General features: G+C 38.7%; 3 protein-coding genes across 5 annotated transcripts; 1 reads left to right on the top strand and 2 right to left on the bottom strand.

Annotated features, from left to right (window-relative positions):
* The first annotated feature begins 674 nt into the window (after positions 1 to 674).
* trpv6 (transient receptor potential cation channel, subfamily V, member 6) lies at positions 675 to 10985 on the top strand. The gene is made up of 17 exons (XM_058648466.1): positions 675 to 922; positions 1120 to 1267; positions 1365 to 1462; positions 1547 to 1669; positions 2350 to 2490; positions 2901 to 2999; positions 3300 to 3475; positions 3585 to 3731; positions 3849 to 3928; positions 4022 to 4157; positions 4537 to 4623; positions 4711 to 4787; positions 4883 to 5048; positions 5137 to 5203; positions 5316 to 5584; positions 8772 to 8878; positions 9213 to 10985. Exons 2-17 carry the CDS (start codon positions 1137 to 1139, stop codon positions 9475 to 9477), a joined length of 2169 nt encoding a protein of 722 aa, XP_058504449.1. The 5' UTR covers positions 675 to 922; positions 1120 to 1136; the 3' UTR covers positions 9478 to 10985.
* A 101-nt stretch (positions 10986 to 11086) lies between these two features.
* Positions 11087 to 16631, bottom strand: si:dkey-26c10.5 (uncharacterized protein LOC563797 homolog). 3 transcript variants are annotated; one of them, XM_058648470.1, is made up of 8 exons: positions 16474 to 16631; positions 16096 to 16194; positions 15211 to 15288; positions 13877 to 13981; positions 12851 to 12949; positions 12436 to 12587; positions 12239 to 12336; positions 11087 to 11955 (listed from the first exon to the last, which is right to left on the bottom strand). In XM_058648470.1, the coding sequence occupies exons 1-8, from the start codon at positions 16562 to 16564 to the stop codon at positions 11829 to 11831; spliced, it is 849 nt and encodes a 282-aa protein (XP_058504453.1). In that variant the 5' UTR covers positions 16565 to 16631; the 3' UTR covers positions 11087 to 11828. The 3 variants fall into 3 exon arrangements, with proteins under 3 accessions (XP_058504453.1, XP_058504454.1, XP_058504455.1); XM_058648471.1 differs by having other exon boundaries at positions 15223 to 15288; XM_058648472.1 differs by lacking the exons at positions 15211 to 15288; positions 16096 to 16194; positions 16474 to 16631 and adding an exon at positions 14063 to 14297.
* Positions 16632 to 17155: 524 nt separating this feature from the next.
* zgc:92606 (uncharacterized protein LOC100000242 homolog) lies at positions 17156 to 21444 on the bottom strand. Its single transcript, XM_058648479.1, has 5 exons — positions 21261 to 21444; positions 20039 to 20128; positions 19806 to 19884; positions 18499 to 18617; positions 17156 to 17646 (listed from the first exon to the last, which is right to left on the bottom strand). The coding sequence occupies exons 2-5, from the start codon at positions 20126 to 20128 to the stop codon at positions 17581 to 17583; spliced, it is 354 nt and encodes a 117-aa protein (XP_058504462.1). The 5' UTR covers positions 21261 to 21444; the 3' UTR covers positions 17156 to 17580.
* Between the last annotated feature and the right edge of the window lie 2333 nt (positions 21445 to 23777).

Here is a 23777-nt window from a genome sequence, read left to right as displayed (position 1 = left end):
GCATCTTCAACTTTTTCCACATGAAAAAGGATAAATGAACCGAACAAAATGTACCTTTAGCTTCGCTTTCCATCCTCCGGAGGAAAGTGACATGATGTTGCCAACCACCGAATGATCATTAAAGTCTTTGTTATGTGGCAATTACCGTGTTTGTGATCGTCCCTGTTGACACATCAATGGTGCTCAACAAGTTAAATCATTGTGAATGGCAGTAGTTTTCACTGCGCGCAAGATGCAACATGTTGGAAAAAATCAGACGTCATCTCCAACAAATAAGCCCAGATTCACTTGGAGAGTTTTGACATGTAAAACAATAAAAGAAGAGAGTTTCATGCAGGGTCATGTGGCTTAAATCTCAGAGCAGTATTCAGACATACGTGCTTGCAATCGCCAAACAGGTTTCCTGAATGGTTCATGGATGGCTATGTGCTGACTGTCATGTAGTTGCAAAAATCTTCATAGTGGCCATGCAGGTTTTGGTGGAAGCAGGTGGAGGAATGCAGACAGGCCTGGTGATAGCACAGACATTCTGGCATTAGGGACTGGACCACTGACACTTCAGATTTAAGGTGGCCAAATCACGCTGAGAATTTCAGATCAGCATGATAAGGGACTTCCTCGTTGCGCAGCAAGTTGAACCTTGAAGCACAACTTTCCCTGTGGGATTCCTCATGTGTGGTGAAAGTGTAGCTGCTCATTACTGCCTCACTCTCACTGTCTTACCTGTCTGCTGTTCACTCATCCTCCCTCTCCACCCATTCATACTCAGCCCCTCCATGTCTCCTCCCTCGTGGCTGGGTTATATATAATGGTCATGTCAAAGGGATTTCACTTCTCCTCAGGTACATTTTACAGGTGGTGCTTCCTCTGTGGACAGTGTTATGACGGAGACTTTGAGCAGCTGCACGTTTACTGTTTAAGGGTAAGACTGAGAAAAGTCCTTTTTTCTATACATTGTTTTATTCGATTTTATGTAGAAAGTGAATAATATGCCAAAATACATGTCTAATATGATAATCATGAGGTTATACAATGATTCGTTGTCTTCTTGTCATTATTTCTTTCTTTATAATTATTCCACTATAATGAATGTTCTTCCACCTTTTTCTTTTCTTGCAGTAAAACATCAGGGGTCAATGTCTCCGACTCTGGCCAGATCTGCTCCGAGCGAGCTCAACCACTGGTGGAATCAGTTGAGGTTCCGCCTTCAGAACAAGAAAGGATGGAACGAGATGCTGGATGAGACCTTTCTGCTCCACACCAAAAAGTAAGAGCCTCATCTGAGATACCGCTTCTAAGGATCAAGCAGATCGTGTCAAAGCTGAGGACATGCAGGTGTAACGTTTCTCTCCTTCTCCCCTCAGCATAAATGACATTCCTCTCTTCTATGCGGCTAAAAAGAACAGTGCGGGCTGCATCACGAAGCTGCTCAGCTTTTCAGCCACTAACATCTTTGAGAGAGGTGAGACTGAAGCGTGAAGCTCAGCATCATTGTCTTCTTCATTGTGTCAGTCATGTGTTGTGAAGCCGTGCTCCTCTCATTCAGGGGCTCTTGGGGAGACGGCGCTTCATGTCGCTGTGATGAATGACAACATGGAGGCTGCTGTAGCTCTGATGGAAGGAGCTCCTGAACTCATCAATGAGCCCATGACCTCTGAACTTTTCCAAGGTTGGCATAGAAACTCTCTCCCTCTCTCTCCCTCCACCACACCTCTTTGACTTCCGTTCATTTGGACAGGCTAAACATCTGTAAAGTGTTATCCCTAACCTTAACCTAACCAGGATGTGGTCACCATGAGGACTTGTGGTCCTAATAAGATCAGTGTTTCCGCCAGAAAAGGTTGTCTAAGAAGTAACAAACATGGTGAGGAGTGGAATTTATTCAAATGGACAAATGGATTCACCTCACAAGCAGAGAGTGGAATCCTGGCTTTTGAAGTGCCGTGATACTGGAAAGGATTCACTTTCAGACTCACACCTAAGTCACAGAGCAAACACTTTTGGTCAGTGATAACTGTCTAGAGCTATTTAAAGGTCCAGTGTGTAATAATTAGTGATAGCTACTGTAATGTTGAGACTGCAGAGTGCAACAAACAGACCCCACCCTTTCCCAAGCATGTTAGGGAACTACTGTGGCCTTCATATACAAGAAAGGATGTAAACACTCTATATTATTTCACTCTTAGGCTCATTTCCTCCTTCTTCTTCATTGGTTTATGCTTCAGAGTTATGTGGTTAAATCAATTCTTCCTTGTCTGCACGATAAGCCACTTTGAGCTTTTATTTTTGCAAAAGTCACACTGAGTGGAGTGTTATCTTCCCTGACACAGTGTCTGTGCTCTCCCTCAGGTGTCACTCCTCTCCACATCGCTGTGGTGAATCAGAACACAAATCTGGTCCATCATCTCATTAGTCGAGGCGGTGATGTGGTCACCCCACGAGTCACTGGCTTGTACTTCAGGAAGAGGATAGGAGGACTCATATACTATGGTGAGTTAGTATTAGTGAGCCTGAAGTGAGTGTCGTGGCGAGTGTTTAGGTGGTCGAGTGGGTCAGCAAACAATCACACAGCTGTTCTTTAGCAAAACAATCAACCCTCAATGTATAACTTAGTCGTATAAAATCAAAACAATCAATCATGTCAAGGGTGGGGGAGGGTAAATATGTATGTGTGCTATTTGTGTGTGTGTATACCTGCAGGCTGTGTTTTAACTTTGTGATTATGGTTTACAGGGTTTACAGGGACGGGCATTTGAAATTAGCAGTTAATAAATTAGCAGTGAGCTAACCGTGATACATTACACCTGAAAACTGATGTGAAGCTCTCAATATTACTCTATCTGTCCCTTTTTACATGATGAGTATTTTTTAATATATGTATATTTATATTTGGTCATCAGGTGAACACATCCTGTCGTTCGCTGCATGTGCTGGGAATGAGGACATTATCTCCATGGTCATCGAAGCAGGGGCCAGCACCAGGGTGCAGGATTATCGGGGTATAAAATAAAAACCAAATAGCAAAGATGGAATAAATGCCGTGGTATTTCATTTGATATTAGGGCAGCCTATAGGGGAAGAGACCTGGGTTGCTGCCCATTGCTCATTGTTAATTGGACACTTTAAATTGACCCCAGCCACAGGGGGGTCACCTCCAGCACTCCTTGTCCCTAATATGTGGATCATTTGCTGTGGTGACCCCCAGAGAGGGAGAAGACAAAAGACAAAAAACAAATTCATCTGATGTTTGTGTAACTGCTTTAAATATTGATTATTATTCCTCTCTTTCTTCCCCTTAGGCAACACAGTGATTCACATTTTGGTTCTGCAGCCTAACAAGATGATTGCATGCCAGGCCATTGACCTGATCATGGCACATGATGTGGAGTTGGACCAGCCAGTGCCACTCGACATGGTGTCCAACTACCGAGGCCTCACACCTTTTAAACTGGCAGCCAAAGAGGGAAATGTTGTGGTGAGAGAAGCGTGTGAGGGCTCAGTGGGTGAAAAGCCAGCGTGGAGAGGTGAAGCAGATTATGTCGCTATTCTATCCTCACTGCTGTGATTCCTTCTGTCTCTCTCAGGCGTTCCAGCACCTGGTTAATAAAAGACGTGTCATTCAGTGGAGTCTGGGCCCTTTGACCTCCAGCCTGTATGACCTGACAGAGATTGACTCATGGGCCGACAATATGTCAGTACTGGAGCTTATTGTGGGCAGTCCGCAGAGAGAGGTTTGTCAGACTCTATCAGATGTTCAGTATTTGGGGAAAATTTTAAATCTGTCTTGTAAGAAATTCATTTGACCTAATGGCAAGAAAAATATGGCATCAATTATTTGTGTTTTCCAGGCAAGAAGGATACTGGAGGTGACACCTGTGAGACAGCTGGTCAGTCTGAAGTGGAACCTGTATGGAAAACACTACTTCAGGTAAAGTGAATTAATTATAACTGATTATTATATAAACTGTACACATTTACTGTGCTTTTTTTTACACTGTTTTCTCTTTTTGTTCTGTGTCAGGCTGCTGCTGTGTCTGTATTTGCTGTACATTGGGATCTTCACACTGTGTTGTGTGTATCGCCCTCTAAAGGACGCTCCAGAGAACTACACACAGTCAGATATGGACAAAACCATCCGGGTCCAGAAAACACTCAATGTGTGACATTGCTCGTAACTCTATAGTTTTACTTTATAAACATAGAATAGATTACAATACATATAAAGGACTTTAAAGAATGCTAAAATATACTGAAATGTATTGTTTTAAGGGATTTTGGGATTAGGGATTGTTAATTATGTTACTTATTTTATTGTACTTTAGTTTCACAGTTTAATTTGGGATACTAGATTCAGAGAGAGACTCAGATTTATTCAGAAACATAAATTAAGTGGTACTACTTTTTAAATGAATCTATCATGAAGACTGATCACTGATCACATAAATATTTTAGAGGTACAAAGGATATGAACTGTAGCACATTCTACTGTGTTTTTAGTATGAATTAAAAACAATATTTCCTCCTCTCATGTCTCAGGAGAGTTATGTGACATATGAGGATAACCTGCGGCTGGCAGGAGAAGTCATCAGTGTCCTGGGAGCTTTTGCCATCCTGTTGCTGGAGGTGAATTCATGAAACATGCTCTATCTACATATACTGTATATACAAGATATTGTACATGCAAATCCTAATGCATCCTTCTCACTACAGATCCCTGATATACTGAGAGTGGGAGCAAAGCGCTACTTTGGTCAGACGGCACTGGGAGGCCCCTTCCATGTTATCCTGTGAGCACAAAGACTTCTGAGGATGAAAAACAAAGCAAACATACTGTTGTGAGATAGTGTCTAACCTTTCTGCTGCCTTATGTTGCTGTGAGCAGTATCAGCTACGCCTGCTTGGTGGTGCTGCTGTGTGTGTTCAGAGCCAGCGAGGTGCAGGGAGAAGCCGTGGTGATGGCAGTGTGTTTAGTGCTGGGCTGGTGCAACGTCATGTTCTTTGCCCGAGGCTTTGAAATGCTTGGCCCTTATGTCATCATGATACAGAAGGTAACAGACAGCTGTTTCCATAGTGGCTTGTAAAGCTTCACCTATTTGTGTTTTCAGACCAATTGATCTGTGTCTCATTTCCCACTAGATTATATTTGGAGACCTGACAAAGTTCATGTGGCTGACTCTCATTGTGCTCATTGGTTTTTCCACCTGTGAGTATATTCTGGGAGACAAGTACAACCTCACACAGCTTCTGTGATAATTGTTGAAGTATGAATTTTCAGCCACCTAGAGCTTATCGTTTTCTTTAATTTTCCTCCGTAGCCCTGTGGATGGTGTATATGACCCAGGAGCTTGACTCCATCCCTGCGTATCGTTCCTTCCCCATCACTCTCTTCTCCCAGTTTGAGCTCAGCGTGGGCCTCATCGATCTGCCTGTGGAGCACACCATCACTACACCCCCCATCGTTCATGTCATACACTGTGCCTTCTCTGTGGTCTCGTACATCCTGCTCTTAAATCTACTGATAGCCATGATGAGTGACACACACTGGAGGGTGGCACAGGAGAGAGACGAGCTGTGGAGAACACAGGTACACACGTGAACACATGTGGACTGGAGAACCACAAAGAATACAGTAAATGCATGTAATGACATGCATACAGTATAAATGAACAGAATTACCTTGTAATGTCTGCGCTGAATGCCAAAAATGTCAAAGTTTAGTATGTCGTCCAAAATTTGAAAAAATGTCACAGTTTAGTATGTCGTCCAAAAAGTCACTAAAATGTCATAGTTTAGTATGTCGTCCAAAAAGTCTCCAAAACGTCATAGTTTAGTATTTTATCCAAAATTTGACTAAAATGTCATAGTTTAGTATGTCGCCCCAACATTTGACAAAAATGTCAATTTAGTATATCGCCCAACATTTCACATAAAGTCATAGTTTAGTATGTCGTCCAAAATTTGACCAAAACGTCATAGTTTAGTATGTCGTCCAAAATTTGACCAAAATGTCAGAGTTTAGTATGTCGTCCAAGAAGTCACTAAGATGTCATAGTTTAGTACGTCGTCCAAAAAGTCACCAAAATGTCATAATTTTGTATGTTGCCTAAAATTTGACAAAAATGTCATAGTTTAGTATGTCGTCCAAAATGTTACCAAAATGTCATAGTTTAGTATGTCGTCCAAAAGTCACCAAAATATCCTAATTTAGTATGTCGCCTAAAATTTGACAAAACGTCATAGCTTACTATGTTGTCCAAAAAGTCACCAAAATGTCATAGTTTAGTATGCCGTCCAAAAAGTCACTAAAATGTCATAGTTTAGTACGTCATCCAAAAAGTCACCAAAATGTCTTAATTTTGTATGTCGCCTAAAATTTGACAAAAATGTCATAGTTATGTCTTCCAAAATGTGACAAAAAAGTCACAGTTAGGATGTCGTCCAAAATGTGACAAAAAAGTCAGTTTAGTATGTCGTCCAAAAAGTCACCAAAATGCTATAGTTTAGTATGTTGTCCACAATGTGACAAAAATGTCACAATTTAGTATGTCGTCCAAAACTTGACTAAAATGTCATAGTTTAGTATGTCGTCCAAAAAGTCACTAAAATGTCATAGTTTAGTATGTCGTCCAAAAAGTCTCCAAAACGTCATAGTTTAGTATGTCACCCAAAATTTGACAAAAATTTCAGTTTAGTATGTCGCCCAAAATTTGACAAAAATGTCATAGTTTAGTATGTCGTCCAAAAAGTCCCTAAAATGTCATAGTTTAGTATGTCGTCCAAAAAGTCTCCAAAACGTCATAGTTTAGTATGTCACCCAAAATTTGACAAAAATTTCAGTTTAGTATGTCGCCCAAAATTTGACAAAAATGTCATAGTTTAGTATGTCGTCCAAAAAGTCCCTAAAATGTCATAGTTCAGTATGTCGTCCAAAAGTTACCAAAATGTCATAATTTTGTATGTTGTCAACAATGTGACAGAAATGTCACAATTTAGTATGTCGTCCAAAACTTGACTAAAATGTCATAGTTTAAGTATGTCGTCCAAAAAGTCACTAAAATGTCATAGTTTAGTATGTCGTCCAAAAAGTCTCCAAAACGTCATAGTTTAGTATGTCGGCCAAAATTTGACAAAAATTTCAGTTTAGTATGTCGCCCAAAATTTGACAAAAATGTCATAGTTTAGTATGTCGTCCAAAAACTCCCTAAAATGTCATAGTTCAGTATGTCGTCCAAAAGTCACCAAAATGTCATAATTTTGTATGTCATCCAAAAAGTCACTAAAATGTCATAGTTTAGAATGTCGTCCAAAACTTGACTAAAATGTCATAGTTTAGTATGTCGTCCAAAAAGTCACTAAAATGTCATAGTTTAGTATGTCGTCCAAAAAGTCACTAAAATGTCATAGTTTAGTATGTCGTCCAAAAAGTCTCCAAAACGTCATAATTTTGTATGTCGCCCAAAATTTGACAAAAATGTCATAGTTTAGAATGTTGTCCAAAATTTGACAAAAATGTCATAGTTTAGCATGTCGTCCAAACAGTCTCCAAAATGTCATAGTTTAGTATGTTGTCCAAAATTTGACAATAATGTCATATTTTAGTATGTTGTCCAAAATTTGACAAAAATGTCATAGTTTGGCATGTCGTCCAAAAAGTCACTAAAACGTCATAGTTTAGTATGTCGTCCAAAATTTGACCAAAACATCATAGTTGAGTATGTCGTCCAAAATTTGACAAAAAGTAACAGTTTAGTATGTCGCCCAAAATTTGACAAAAAGTAATAGTTTAGTATGTCGTCCAAAATTTGACAAAAAATAATAGTTTAGTATGTCGCCCAAAATTTGACAAAAATGTCATGTATGTCGTCCAAAAAGTCACTAAAATGTCATAGTTTAGTACGTCGTCCAAAAAGTTACCAAAATGTCATAGTTTACTATGTCGTCCAAAATGTGACAAAAAAGTCACAGTTTAGTATGTCGTCCAAAAAGTGACAAAAAAGTCAGTTTAGTATGTTGTCCAAAATTTGACAAAAACGTCATAGTTCAGTATGTCGCCCAAAACTTGACAAAAAGTAATAGTTTAGTATGTCGCCCAAAATTTGACAAAAATGTCATAGTTTTGTATGTCGTCCAAAAAGTCACTAAAATGTCATAGTTTAGTACGTCGTCCAAAAAGTTACCAAAATGTCACAGTTAACTGTCGTCCAAAATGTGACAAAAAAGTCACAGTTTAGTATGTCGTCCAAAATGTGACAAAAAAGTCATAGTTTAGTATGTCGTCCAAAATGTGACAAAAAAGTCACAGTTTAGTATGTCGTCCAAAAAGTGACAAAAAAGTCAGTTTAGTATGTTGTCCAAAATTTGACAAAAACGTCATAGTTCAGTATGTCGCCCAAAACTTGACAAAAAGTAATAGTTTAGTATGTCGCCCAAAATTTGACAAAAATGTCATAGTTTTGTATGTCGTCCAAAAAGTCACTAAAATGTCATAGTTTAGTACGTCGTCCAAAAAGTTACCAAAATGTCACAGTTAACTGTCGTCCAAAATGTGACAAAAAAGTCACAGTTTAGTATGTCGTCCAAAATGTGACAAAAAAGTCATAGTTTAGTATGTCGTCCAAAATGTGACAAAAAAGTCATAGTTTAGTATGTCGTCCAAAAAGTCCCTAAAACGTCATAGTTTAGTATGTTTTCCAAAATTTGACAAAAATGTCATAGTTTAGTATGTTTATTATGCCTTGTGTCATAATAAGAGTTATAATGATGATGTACAGGTAGTTGCCACCACTTTGATGCTAGAGAGGAGGCTGCCACGCTGGCTGTGGCCTCGGCTCGGGGTGTGTGGGTTGGACTACGGCCTGAAAGAGCGCTGGTATCTAAGGTAAGAGAGGACAGGCTTCAAAGGAGAAACAAAACACAACACATAACAATGGTGATATCATATGAAGGGCAGAGACAAGCAGTTAACTTCTCACTCTTGGGCCTGGGACGATATACATTTGATTATAGCACAATCCTTGGGTGCCAATTCTCTCTGTACTATGATTCACTAGTATTGATTTGCAATATTTTACTCAAACCAAAATGTTGAACTGTTCCTTTGTTCCATTTTCAAAGGTGTAAATGCTCAGTGAAGATTGCTGAGGGTTCACGAAAAGTTAAATAGTTCTCAGTGAAAGTGCCTCTGTTACTGGTTAACACTTTTCTCTTTGCAGGGTAGAGGACCGAAACGACTCCATGCTGCAAAAGATGCGACGTTACATCAAAGCCTTCTCCAAGGAGGATGAAAAGGAAGTTTTGGAGAAGACCGACACAACAAAGGGGTCACACTCTGAAACCCCAAAGCTCAGACCTAAACTCAGAGGTGGATATAACAACAGGAAGTCTCTGACAGGCTGGCAGATGATTCGTCACAGTGCCTTAGGTTTGGAGATGGAGCAGGAGGAGCCGGAGGACAACCAGGACATAAAACTTGTTTGATGCCTGAGCCTGGAGTGTGTTTCCTGAGGCTTTCTATCATCTCACATTTCTGAACACAAAGTACAGACTAGCTAAAGGAGGTAAATTGTTTTAAAACTCTTTTTATCCGATTTGTTACAATCCTCTACAACACGTCCTCTTAGCTATAAATGAAGTAAAAAAATCCAGTAGCCCTCGCAATACTGTAAAATAACTTTGTAATTAGTTCCTGCTGCAAGGCATACTTGTGAGAACCTAGAGCACAAGCATCTCTTGTTATTGTTCCACGTTTCTTCTTCTTGATATTATTCCTCTTCCTCCCAAAGTTTGCCACATAATGCATAAAGCTTTGAGAAACCCCTCACACAAAACATGCGGTTTGATCGGCAAACGTGTGCTATGACTTTTATAAACATTTCGAGTAACCATGGCGACAAAAATCCCCATAAACTGCGAATAATTTCCAGATACACATGAATGGGAAACGGTCGAAAGAAGGAGAAAAACCAAGCCCACTTGGGCATCACAGTGTCGTCATACTTAAACATAGAGACGTGATTGAAACTTTAAACGGGTCACAAACGTGACGTTTTGGTCAAATTTTGGACGACATACTAAACTATGACATTCTGGTGACTTTTTGGACGACATACTAAACTATGACTTTTTTGTTAAATTTTGGACGACATGCTAAACTATGACATTTTTGTCACATTTTGGACGACATACTAAACTATGACATTTTTGTCTAATTTTGGACGACATACTAAACTATGACATTTTTGTCTAATTTTGGACGACATACTAAACTATGACATTATTGTCAAATTTTGGACGACATACTAAACTATGACGTTTTTGTCACATTTTGGACGACATACTAAACTATGACGTTTTTGTGACTTTTTGGACAACATACTAAACTATGACGTTTTTGTCACATTTTGGACGACATACTAAACTATGACATTTTGGTGACTTTTTAGACGACATACTAAACCATGACGTTTTTGTGACTTTTTGGACAACATACTAAACTATGACGTTTTTGTCTGATTTTGGACGACAAACTAAACTGTGGCATTTTTGTCACATTTTGGACGACATACTAAACTATGACATTATTGTCAAATTTTGGACGACATACTAAACTATGACATTATTGTCAAATTTTGGACGACATACTAAACTATGACGTTTTTGTCACATTTTGGACGACATACTAAACTATGACGTTTTTGTCTGATTCTGGAAGACATACTAAACTATGGCATTTTTGTCACATTTTGGATGACATACTTAACTATGACATTTTGGCATGCTCGAAATTTCGCCGCGAAAATTTTCTAGTTCAATTGATTCACTTACCTGCGTGGGTCATTTTAATTATTCAGAGGCAGCACCTGTAACCAGGTTCAATCTCACTGATGTCCACCCATGTCAGACTTTATTATCCATTTTCCTCTTAATGGGAACATAATTTACCAAATTTACACCAGGTTCTATTGAAGAAGACTTGAAACTAGCAACAGAAACCATTTACTCTCTTAACTGACGGTGTGAATCAAGTGAGAAGTAGATTCATTTTCCATTCTAACAGAGATTTAATTAAAGGGTTAGGAATCAAGAGTGTGTTTTTTCAGCCTTTTTATTAAGATTTATACCTGCACTATGAATATCAGTATATCAAGAGGACAAACAGGAGATGGTGCAGCATTGCTTTTTCCTTTTACGTTGGTGGCTACCTGTACGTCAGGAGGATTTTAACAAATAACAAACATTTAAAAAACGTGATTCTGAAACAAATTACAGACTTCGGCTTTGAAGTGGTGGTGAATTTCAGTGAATTAACTTGCAAGAAGTTTCTCTTTATAGTGCAATTATTCCTGCAGTATTATGCTATAGAAAAGAGTTATTTTATGTTATTTTTATAGCAATATACACACACGTGTATGTAGCAGCAATACTGTATATACTAAGCTAAAAGAAAGTCATTCAGTGTCAATGTAGTCATTCAGTGTACATGGGAAATTATGACAATTTTATATGAAATAAAATGTTGTTAAAAAAGGTTACTGGCCTCTATTTTTTTTCATACAGCAGAATAAAGAATCAAACAGTAAGGATGACAAACCTTGATCAGAGGACAGATGATGCTACACAGAAATGCAAACAATACAAATATTTGTATAAATGGCCCAACAGTTTTTTTACATTCAAAAATCTATACTCTAAAAAAGCTTCACAATATATATTTGTTGAAAACTATCGATTAAAGTGTGAAGTGGAAAGATAAATGATTGGACGTGCTATTGAGCCGCCGTGGACAGAGAATTGGTTTGCTCATGTTTCTGTTAGAAAAGACGACGCTATCAGATCTGCAGCTGACAGATGAAGTAGGTGTAATTGTCGCAGTTGTGACTCAGCCAGTTCTTCTCACGTGGGCCGCGACTGTTCAGGACGCCACAACCCGCTGGTGACACATTATTCTCCCAGTAGCTGCAAAAGAGAAATAAAAAATAGAATATTGTAAACTTTAGTTACACCTGAGCAAACCCATGCAACCTCTACCATGTGGCAGACATCACACCCCCATATCACAAGGGACTGTGTGTGATCTTTTTTTATCTATGACATCTCTTTTTTTTGTCTGTTATTTGTTTGTTGTCTTGCATAGGGGCTGGATGTCAAACTTCATTACTTTTGTGGTACTGAACAAACTTCCTCTGTATTACGTTCAGACAGACAGACAGACAGACAGGAACAAGGAGGACCCAATCACCTCTTTTGCACTGAGTCGTTGTTGACCCAGCTCCATTTGTTTCCTTTGTGTATCAGCCCGATCCAGTACATCAGGTTCCCATGCTCAGACAGAAAAATCTACACAAGACAGATCACAACACCGTTCACATTTACACAAATACACTGAGAGAATTCTATCCATGTTTCCATCAGGGATGGAGGTAGTTCAAGCTTCACCTGAAGTTTCTGGCTGTTGATGACAGCCAAAGTTCCGCCTCTTTCAGCACAATAGCTCTTGCTCTCCTCCCAGCTCAGTCTGTGTCGTGACAGGAAATAACATGACTTCTCAAGAGTCAGCCAGGAAGGAGGACACCGGCTGCAGCCTCCAACTGCAAAAAGCCAAAGCAGATTAAAAGCTTCAAGTTACCTCCAGCTTTCTTCATGGTTTTGCTTTCAGCTGAATTATAACTCATATTTTCTTTCTACATGTATGTATCAGGTCACCACTCGTGTTTTCACTGTTTTCAATGATCTAAAATGTTTAAGATGAAGGACATTAATGACCATGCAAACAATGTTTGAGTCTGTATTGTTTGCTTTTCTTCACGTTATTGTATCTGCACTGAATTTTTCCTCCTGGCATAGCACCTACCATGGCCTTGGCCAGTACCGTAGCGATCCTGGCATTGTTCATAGCTGCAGGTTGATAGCTGCATGTCTGCCTCCCCTCCCTCTGAGCACACAGTTTGGACTGGAAGTAAGAGCACAGTAGGAGGAGTTAAGGGAAAACACAATGTCTTTAGGCTGAAGTAACACAGTCAGCCACACTTTGTTTTCCTGATCTGTCTCTTGTTATAAGAAATACAGCAAATACAACAAAAAGCATCATGAACAAGCAAACTTGGTGAGGCCCAGCTCTGGCCCACACTTCTCATACGTGACACTTCCATCGGGTCCACAAACTGAGGGTACTTGGGTGGTCTGCTCCTGTTCACCAGATCTGGGCCACAACCCGGCCACGGCATGGCCACATGACAAAAGTACACACTGCCAAGAGCACAGCATCTCTGCTAGAAAATGTGATATTCAGGTCACATTTGATCATTTATGTCGCCCACTTCCGTCTTCCATCCATTTTGTCTATGCTAGAAAACAGCCAGCAGCGCCACATCCCCGCCCACAGAAACAAACACCGCTAATCAGCATAGTTTATTGTTTGTTTGTTTTTGTATTCTTTATCTGCACTGTGATTTTCCTCCTGGCATAGCACTCATGACATGTTTGAATGTTGAGCCTGACAATACTCTTTGCAGCAGTTTGGAGCAAATAAAGTTGTTGTTTTTTTTGTGTGTGCCGCTGCTTCCTCCTCTCTCTCTGGGCACACAGCGGATCCATTTGGACTAGAAGTCAGAGCACAGTGGGAGGAGTTGAGAGGGGAAAGAACAAAAAGAATGTCTTCAGGCTGCAGTAACACGATCAGCCACACCTTGTGTTTCTGTTTGTGTCTGCTGTTGGGAGAAATACAGTACAAATAAAAAGCAACATGAACCCGACAATGCAGCAGGAGGATTTTCTTTTTACCATGAAGCGCAAACACAACATCCTCTTCAGTTTTACAGCATTAGTTTTGTTGTTGAGGCACTGAAATAGATTCACATTAATGGCTGCAGGGACTTACCTTTCATACTGAGTACAATGACGGCCAGCAGCAGGACAAGGCAGAGCACTGTGAGGACTAAGCACCCAACACGGTACAGACTGACATTTCCCACAGTCTGTTTGCCTGTGAGAGACAATATGAATCATGTGAGAGAGATACATGCATTTCAAACATCAGGATTAAACAAAAGCAGCTGTGGCGTACCTTTCTCCTTCCCCTCCTCCTCCAGTTTAACCGATAACTGGGATGACAAGTTTTCCTTGGCTTCATCTTTCTTATCGTCTCCATAATTGCGACAAAATTGAATGTACATCGCGAAAAAATGTCCTGGGATTCTCGAGGAAGCTTCTTTACCCTGTCTACCTCTTGTCTGCCTGCAGCAGTGCAGTTTTAAGACTCCCCCCACTTGTCACCATAGCAACGTGACCTTCACTGATACTTGCCAAATTCATTATGCAGAACAGTGCTAAGCCTGTCCTTCAACTCTATTTCTTTTTCCCTCTCTTTATAAATGAGCTTTTGTAAATACTGTGGTGCACGCCATCAGTCTGCAGATACTGTTCTCCAAAACAACACATTGTTTCTTGTTTTTGAGGTCATTCCAGAGCAGATCATCACAGACGCTCAGGGTTTTAGTTCAAGACAAAACATACGACTATCACTATCACTGATGGTCATTTGTCGACTGATTAGGGATTTAAGTGAAGGATCTTTTGAAGCAATAATGCCTTAAAACAGTGAGGAGACAAAATGAGGAATAAACTTTGTTTTGCTATAGTTTTAATTTCATAAGCTCTTTCTTTGACACTTTTGTGCAACTATATTTAATAGTAACTATTACAGCTTAAGACATGGAGAATAGCTATGTACTTTTGGTATTAGACGTTAGTATTAGTTGTAATAATAGTAGTATAAATAGTAGCAGTATTAGTTGTTACTTCACCCCACGGAGTGTGAGTGAAGTATCTTTTTTGTGGCTCTGTGTGTGTGTGTGTGTGTGTCTGTCTGTCTGTGTTCCCACACTTGCCACTAATGTGGAAAGTACGCTTGTTGCGTAACAAATGAAGTCTGCCGCTTCTGATTGCCTTGTTGTTGTCTTTGCAGAAGTCTTTGCTTCTGCTTTTGCATGTTTTCTTATGAAGCATTTATGATATGATAATAACTAACTGATTTTAACTAACTAACTTAAATTTCGGGCGTGTGATACAGTGGAAAAACAAATGGAGATCAACAACATGTATTACATACACAGTAGGACCTTCAGTTTCAAAAACATCCTGTTGTTTTTTCTAACAACATTCCGCCGTACAGTAGACGACACACATATCATAGTGTGCGTACTTTTGTTTTACCTGAAGACTCACCAAAATGAGCTTCTGCGTAGACGTCCTCGGCCGGACTTTGTTGTTCAGAGTCTGGTTGTTCTTTCTCTGAAGTTCAGACAAAAATACACACCAGTTTGTTTTACTGTTTTATAGACTAATAAAAAATAGTTTAAATATTTGGATCAAAAAAGGAAAAGAACCGTATGACGTGCATGTTCTGTAGTGTCACCTAAATTAATCAAACTGTTGCATCATCAGTGATGCAGATTTAAAACATGTGTCTATAAATATGTGACTAAAGAGCAGGGTCTTCTAAAGCAAGAGGGAATCAAACGTGGTCCTGCTCGAGACACTTGAGATTCATCTTCTCATGTTTGTAACTACTACAATTAAAGGCACATTATTCAAAACAGAATTATTATCACTATTGTTGTAATGAGTTGTTTTTTATTTTAAAAAAAGAAGCATATCATTACTTTTTTTTTAAATAATTTCAGCATTAAATTATTTTTGTACAACAAATTCATGATTAGAAATTTTGAAAATGGCACAAAATAGACAGTAATAATATTACTTTTTTACAGAACAGTCACAGAAATCTCAGATTAGCCTGATGCAGAATTACAGTTTTGTTTCTGCTTCCTTTATCTTTAACCACTATGTGGTTAAATTGTCTTTCTATCTATATATTGCTCCATCTCAATTTTATTTAACTTCAAAATGTAATTAAGTGTACTAGTGCGGTCCCGGTTCTTTGCATTTTCATCCAAACAGTCTCCTCCAAGTTTGCAGCCTGCCATTAACATTCAGACGCACAGACAGACGCTCCTTGCATTTATAGACCGATGACAAACACTAACAGACACTGGCCTGCAGAAGACTACACACATATAGTATCATACAATGGTTTACCTGCTTTTCCTTTGACTGAAGAACCACCTAAATTTGCCTCTGTGTAGACGTCCTCAGATGGATTACGTAGTTTAGAGTAATGGTCTGGTTGTGTTTCCTCTAAAGTTAAGACAAAAATAAAGACAGACACATTTCAACATGACACGCAGAACATCTGGAGTCCGCACTCATATGTTCAGTGCACTACACTCAAATATACACAAACATCACATTTTGGCGTTAGTTTAAAGTTAAAGAAGTTACTTCATATATCAAGGCAGAGACCTACAATATTATAGAAAGAGGTGCATGTTTTATTTTCAGTCTCACATAATAATATTGTATACAGTATCTATGTTAAACATCAAGCATCAACTTGAGAAATGTATTTCTTTGTACCTTCAGTTTTTTTGACCCCTAGCATTGGCTCTTTAGCACCATCATCTTCCTTATGTCCGTCCGCCTTTGTTGTCACCTGCTGCAACTCCATCGCTCGTCCCTTCTGATTCTCTAACTTTCGTTTTGCCTGCAAAGTCTTGAAGACTGGGCCGGTCAACTGACAGAGGTTATGTAACCTTTGAATCACGCAGATTAAACACTGCCCATTTTCGAAAGGGACGTGTCACGATGTTGCTATTCCTTTCGTCTGCAGGAAATAAAAGTGTCTCAGCTAATTAGTTATAAGACAGACCACTTCCCTATGAGAATGTCTCCTCTCTGTCCTTCCTCTAAAACACATTGTAGACACAGGTGGTTTGGGGCATAATGTGCAAATATGCCCTACAATTTCACCACTATCATAGATCATTTTGTCATAAAGGGGCTGCAAAGATATAGTTAAAATAAAATGGCAGTCAACAATATTATGTGTAACAATGACACAGATCAAACCAAACTTTATATTTCTGACACAGTCCTTAAGCAGAAAAAGCAGTCGAACCATTTTTTCTTGGGTCATCGCCGATAATATCCATAATCAGCCCTTTAACTGTTTGAGTTATGTTGTTTAACAGCAGACAGACAAACATGGTTAAAAATGCTATATCTTTCTTGGTGGAGGTAAAAACAGAAAACATTTTTTTTTTTGTATTTTCATATTTATTTTCCACAAACAAAATATTTACAAAAGGAAAAAAAAAATACTATTTGCATTAAATACAGATGATGGAGAAAGATAACGAGAGCTCACAAGATAATTTCAATACCTTCTTTTTCATATGCATTTGTTCTTTCTGTTTAATTCCCTCTTTCACCATATTAGGAAATCAATAGAAGTGTAAAAAAAAAAAGCTCAATTCTCAGTCAGTTCCAAAATACTGACAAAGGTAAAAGTCTATCAGCAATCCCCTGCCTTAAATCCCCTATGTACTGTAGATGCTTATTAAAACTAATACCATAGACAATAATAGTGGTGTAAATCAATACAAACAACCTTAGCATTATTCTTCAGACAGTCACACTTTGCTCATCCTCTCTGTGTCTCTTTCTCCAGTTTTTTGTCCTTCCTCAGGCACCGTACACACTCTCATTACTGTAGGTCATGTAGAGAAACAGGTCCTCGTCATGGTGTTCCTGGAACACAACAAAGCAGAAGATGAGGTCTTGTTCAGCGTGAAAACAGAGACACATCTATGCTGCAGCTCAGCATGCAAGACACAACCGTGCCATTTCCTGTTTAGTCACTGTCGTAAAGACGGAGCAGCAGGAGAACGCCACCAAGCACTGGCTGCATTAAAAACACGTTAGATGGTGGTGACCGTTATTATCATCATTGGGTTTTTTTCTGTCATAATTTTTCTGCAAATGAAGAAAAAAGACTTCCCAGTGACTAGTTTTGCCCAAATGGTCGTCTATTTCAGCATTAACATGATGATGAATATAGAAATAACTTATTATATGCTGGCTTCTGCCTCCAAATACACACCAGCTCTGACCACACAGAATTATTTATACATTTACATTTTCTTTTTTTACAGCTTCTTCAGAAATACTGTCAAATTTAGTCAGTGATATTTTTTTTTTAAATACTGTAACTGGAAGTTGACTTCTGCAATAAAGAAAAGTGAAGCAACACTGCTGTGTAAACAGATTTTATTACTTTTTTTCTTGCACTAAAGGGGAAGGGTGAAATATAACGGGTGGAGTGGCTCAGTGGTTAAGACCCTACCCTGTGTGCGAAAGACATCATGGTCACAAGTTCGATTCCACCCCTGGCTGATTGTACTCAATTCCATTGTAAGTCGCTTTGGATAAACGCGTCTGCTAAATGACATGTAATGTAATAATAGCTGTGCGGTGTGAATTCGGAAATCATCAAATGGGGACAGCGATCTGCAAACGTCTGTAACCCTGCTGCTGATGTGTGTCTGCTGAGGAGGATCCCTGTGTGAACATGAGCACATGAGTGGGAACAGGTGCAGTTACCTCATATACAGCGGAGAGAGGGAAGCTGGACGGGGGGAGGGAGTTGTTGACGAAGAAGAAGAGTGCCTCCTCTGGTCTTAAAGACACACGCTGACGGATGAGGAAGCATAACTGGCCCACTAAAGAAAAAAGAAGCAGAATAAGGCGGTCAACAATCCCACACTCTGGATTCATTTCTTGTAAAAAGAAAGCAAACAAACTACTCTTTAATCTGCAGTGTCACCTCCTTAAATATCTTACTTGCAGACAGGAATTCTCCTTCAGCTTTAGAGGTGTCAATAGTTTTCCTTAACTAAATAAAGTGTATATTCCACAGCAAATCGCTGCCTTAAGAATGATCTCATAGCTTCTCTTTTCATGTATTATTGCTGTACTGTATCATTGTCGTCTATGTACATATACACACGTGCATGTGCACACTCGCACACATACAAACATCTTACACCTTCATTTAGTTTCATGTTTTACATATTGTGTCATTAAGATAAGTCTAAATGACTTTTTTTCTTTTGTCTTTTTTTTGTCTTTTACTGTGCAAAATAAATCAAATCAAACTGAAGGGTGGGTCGTCATGTTCACATTATTTACTCTTAAAACTATTTTTTATATTTTTCCTAGATATAAAGTTGTGTTTCCATGGAGTGGAATGAGTCAATTTGGTACAGTACGTTTTTTTTTCATTTCCATGAGGAATAGTACCAGTGCCAAGTAATGTGGTACCACCACCAGGAGGTGGCAGTAAACGCACCTATCGTGCAATGCAGCCTGTGGTCAAATGTTATTATGTTACTTCAAAATGTCCTCTTGTTGTCGCAGCAAGATCAAAATATTGTAAATAAACATGTTTATATTTAAAACTATAAGTAACAATAAGGGTACAGAAATGCCAAGCTTGTTTTTAGTCACTGTTACAGAGACAGTCTACCAGAGATCAACGACAGCATCTTATTACATGTCTAAGGGGCCCATATAAAGTTTTTTTTATGTTATGTTTATCCATCCATTCATCTTTTACCATTTTATCCTCCACATGAGGGTCACTAGGGGGCGCTGTGCCAATCTCAGCTGACATAAGGCGATAGGCGGGGTACACCCTGGACAGATCGCCAGTCCATCACAGGGACACATACAGAGACAAACAACCATCCATTCTCATATTACTACTAATTCACAAAATTACTATTTTAATATTTTCATTTGGTAGCTTGTGATACTTATAAATGCACGTTATCTGAGAGAATACAACTGGGTTATTAGTGTTTTTGTATGTTTGTGTGTGTATATACTATATAAACTGTCTAATTTACCTGTTAAGTCTGAGGGTACTAAGTATTTCTTCTTGTCAAGGTCAGGTGCTCGTGACCTCGGGGCCCTCTCCACAATGATCTGTTCACAAAGAAAAAAAAATTTATTATGGAAAACACAAACTATCAAATCAGTTACAATAAGGTGGTGTGATTGTAATGTCCTGCCCCAGTTTGACCTCGGATCAAATATCACTTAGAGTAATTGTAAATGTTATTAGAAAAGTCATACTCACGGGTATTTTGTCAGGATGTTTGGCCCGAACTCTCTCGCCCTCCGCTCTCCTCACTTCTAGTGGCACTGTCTGCTTGTACTGACTGCCCATCTGAACAAACAACACGGGGAAACAATCAAGCGAAGAAAACATCAAGCTCCTAACAATAGCATGATTTACAAGGAGGACAAAGGAGAGAGAGAGAGAGAGAAGTGGCTGACTTCACCATTCAGTGCATTCAGTCAACAAGTGATAGTGACAAGCATGAAGAGCTAATTGTTAATCACTAATTGTTGCTGGATGAGATGCAGGCATCTTTTTAGCAGTACATGACCAGATTATAATATACTGATAAAGACATACTTATTTTGGGGGTAATTAAGCTATGAGCAGTATTATTGTCGTCTGCCCAAAAGTATCAGCTCTTGTTGCAAATTACACTTAAAGGCAATGTTGTATTGATGGTCAAAAACACTTATTTTGATGATCAATGAAAAAGTACATTTTTTGATGACCGAATAACTCTTTTTCCCATTTTTGGTTAGGAAAAAAAAAGACAATCAAATCTGATGACCACAATGTTTTTCAGACTAATTGATTAAAAAAAAGTAAATTAATCAATATGAGAATATTTGTTAGAAGCAGCTCTAGTTTGATGTAATATGGTGGATAGAACGGATATTAAAATACATTTCTGGAAAATATGTGCAGAATATTTTGGAGTTGAAAACGTGTAATACTGCATTAAAAGACCACACATAAAGTACAAATAAAGACGTTTCTGGGGATTGCTCAACAGACGGTGCCAATGTTAACCAGTGACCGGGAGAACAACAACAGTATCAAAGGGAGGGGGAGTGAAGTTACCGACACGACACGACACCTCCTCCTCCTCCTCCTCCTCGTGCTCACTTAACTACTGACTGATCAAAGTGACCAAACACTGTCCACGTGTGTTTAATCAGTGTAAACAGGCTGATGAGATCATACTGACACCAAACTCAAGTGGTTGATTTCATCAGAAAGGCCACGTCAGCAGCAGCACTGAGGTCTGTCAAGCCTCCTGTCTCACACTGATATACTAAAAACAACCAAACCAAACTAAATGTGCGTATATTTCTATAACCTAATAAAATAACATGCACGGTTGAACTTGTAAATTGTAACGCGGAGTAAATATCTACTAAAAAAAAGGGCTATGCTAACTGGCTCTAATGACAAAACGGTACGACTGCTCACTTACCTTTGAAAAGACAAAGATTAGCTTCACAAAAAAACAATATGGATCCAAACAAAAGCCACTGGTCCCTTGAGTCGTGGACGCAGAGTCAACACTTTGAGCTCTAGAAATGACAATAATATCGTGGATGAATCCAGCCAATTCCAACGATGTCGACAGTTCTACTCGAAAACAACAACAAAGGCAGCTGACCCCGCCCACCGCAGCTGTGACCAATCAGACAGCAACATGATGATCGACGGCAGGTTTACAGCGCGTTAATTGGCTAAAATAACTGTCTGTCAACACGTTTTTCCAATGAGTGATGGCGCAGATGACCAATAGCAGGTCTTGGAAACTAACTTGGCCGCGGAAAGGACACGACCACTGCCACGCCCGGGCTACGTGTGTACGTGTGAGACTGAAGTACGTACAGTTCACTTCAGTAAACAGCTCCTGTTGAGGCATGCCAGCTATATGTGCTCTGTATGGACCACAGAACTCGTGCAGAATTACATTGCATTCATTTGAAAAAAAAAAATACTATCTTTTTGTTTTTCTGACAAATTGTTTTTTTTTCTGTTTTTCGTGTTAATTTAATTCACTGGTATGCTGCTCTACACTGTCAAAATAAAATACCTATGGTTTAATACACTGGTATACTGTTCTGATGGCTAGATTGTACACTATCAAAATAAAAGACCTATGGTTTAATACACTGGTATACTGTTCTGATGGCTAGATTGTACACTATCAAAATAAAAGACCTATGGTTTAACATACTGGTATACTGTTCTGATAGCTAGATTGTACACTATCAAAATAAAATACCTATGGTTTAATACACTGGTATACTGTTCTGATGGCTAGATTGTACACTATCAAAATAAAATACCTATGGTTTAATACACTGGTTTACTGTTCTGATGGCTAGATTGTACACTATCAAAATAAAAGACCTATGGTTTAACACACTGGTATGCTGTTCTGATGGCTAGATTGTACACTATCAAAATAAAATACCTGTGGTTTAACACACTGGTATACTGTTCTGATGGCTAGATTGTACACTATCAAAATAAAAGACCTATGGTTTAACACACTGGTATACTGTTCTGATGGCTAGATTGTACACTATCAAAATAAAAGACCTATGGTTTAACACACTGGTATACTGTTCTGATGGCTAGATTGTACACTATCAAAATAAAAGACCTATGGTTTAACACACTGGTATACTGTTCTGATGGCTAGATTGTACACTATCAAAATAAAATACCTATGGTTTAACACACTGGTATACTGTTCTGATGGCTAGATTGTACACTATCAAAATAAAATACCTGTGGTTTAACACACTGGTATACTGTTCTGATGGCTAGATTGTACACTATCAAAATAAAAGACCTATGGTTTAACACACTGGTATACTGTTCTGATGGCTAGATTGTACACTATCAAAATAAAATACCTATGGTTTAATACACTGGTTTACTGTTCTGATGGCTAGATTGTACATTATCAAAATAAAATACCTGTGGTTTAACACACTGGTATGCTGTTCTGATGGCTAGATTGTACACTATAAAAATAAAATATATATGGTTTAACACACTGGTATGCCGTTCTTATGGCTACATTGTAAACCTACAAAATAAAACACTATACTATAAGGCTGACGTACACTGACAGAATAAAATACCTATAGTTCTATACAGTGTTGTGCTAGAAAAAAACCTTTATATGAAACTAATTATTTAAAATAGTTTCAGTGAGTAATGTAATGCCTTCGACGACTATTGACAAATGACTAAGAGGCAGCAGTGTCTTCATATCAATAAGCAACACGTATCCATGGAAACAGAAAACTAAATGAAGATAGAAACTTTAATAAAGGTACATTTTAAAAGCAATTATGCACCAGCGCCTTCCTGCGACCCTCATGTGGACGATAAAACGGCTCTGGTGGATACGCTCCATTGGAAAGATAGTTAAATATCTCCTCCCACTTTTTTCCATGGCTGTGGATATGACATAAAATTAAAAGCAACTTAAGGGGATAAGCAATTGTGATGGGGGTCATTTTGGGTCTCTATGTGTCTCTGTGTGTGTCAGCTACTCAGAGAGGCTCATTTACCTCACATTTAACTTCAGATAAGCTCGCTCTTATGTCATAATGGCCACACTTCTAACAGCAAGTAATTAAAATGTCATACTGGTCACACACACTCATTATCAAGGCATAAGTGAACTCAGTGGCTGCTTATCAGGCGGTTGCCCAGTGGATGGAGAAAAAAAAACAACTTTTCAACATATTAAAGAAATCTAGATATATTTAGACATCTAAATAGTGTTGAGCTTAAATTATTTGGTTTTAGTTTGTGCACTTAGTGCACATTTGAGGATCACCACTTGTAGTGCTTCACTTTGAATACAAAGGTGCAAACTAATACTAGGCAACTATAATTAATACAATTTAAAATGTTCCATTGGTATCAGTAATAGTCAAGCACAGGCTACTCTTGAGCTTAGTGAGAGAGG

This window comes from Solea solea, chromosome 13 (genome assembly GCF_958295425.1).
Source record: "Solea solea chromosome 13, fSolSol10.1, whole genome shotgun sequence".
NCBI classification, from domain to species: Eukaryota; Metazoa; Chordata; class Actinopteri; order Pleuronectiformes; family Soleidae; genus Solea; species Solea solea.
The sequence above is the reverse complement of the archived record's forward strand: the minus strand, read 5'-3'. Positions and strand labels throughout refer to the sequence as shown.

Excerpts from the sequence above, each read along its gene's own strand:
- trpv6 (XM_058648466.1), top strand. The coding sequence starts at position 1,137 with ATGTCTCCGACTCTGGCCAGATCTGCTCCGAGCGAGCTCAACCACTGG. Across the intron at positions 1,268-1,364 it reads TTTCTGCTCCACACCAAAAA|CATAAATGACATTCCTCTCT; the intron begins GTAAGAGCCTCA and ends TTCTCCCCTCAG. Across the intron at positions 4,788-4,882 it reads GGCCCCTTCCATGTTATCCT|TATCAGCTACGCCTGCTTGG; the intron begins GTGAGCACAAAG and ends TGCTGTGAGCAG.
- si:dkey-26c10.5 (XM_058648470.1), bottom strand. The coding sequence starts at position 16,564 with ATGGAGTTGCAGCAGGTGACAACAAAGGCGGACGGACATAAGGAAGAT. Across the intron at positions 12,950-13,876 it reads CATTGTACTCAGTATGAAAG|TCCAAACTGTGTGCTCAGAG; the intron begins GTAAGTCCCTGC and ends TCTTACTTCCAG. Across the intron at positions 11,956-12,238 it reads AACGACTCAGTGCAAAAGAG|CTACTGGGAGAATAATGTGT; the intron begins GTGATTGGGTCC and ends TCTCTTTTGCAG.
- zgc:92606 (XM_058648479.1), bottom strand. The coding sequence starts at position 20,128 with ATGGGCAGTCAGTACAAGCAGACAGTGCCACTAGAAGTGAGGAGAGCG. Across the intron at positions 19,885-20,038 it reads AACATCCTGACAAAATACCC|ATCATTGTGGAGAGGGCCCC; the intron begins GTGAGTATGACT and ends CTTTGTGAACAG. Across the intron at positions 18,618-19,805 it reads AGTACCCTCAGACTTAACAG|TGGGCCAGTTATGCTTCCTC; the intron begins GTAAATTAGACA and ends TTTTTTCTTTAG.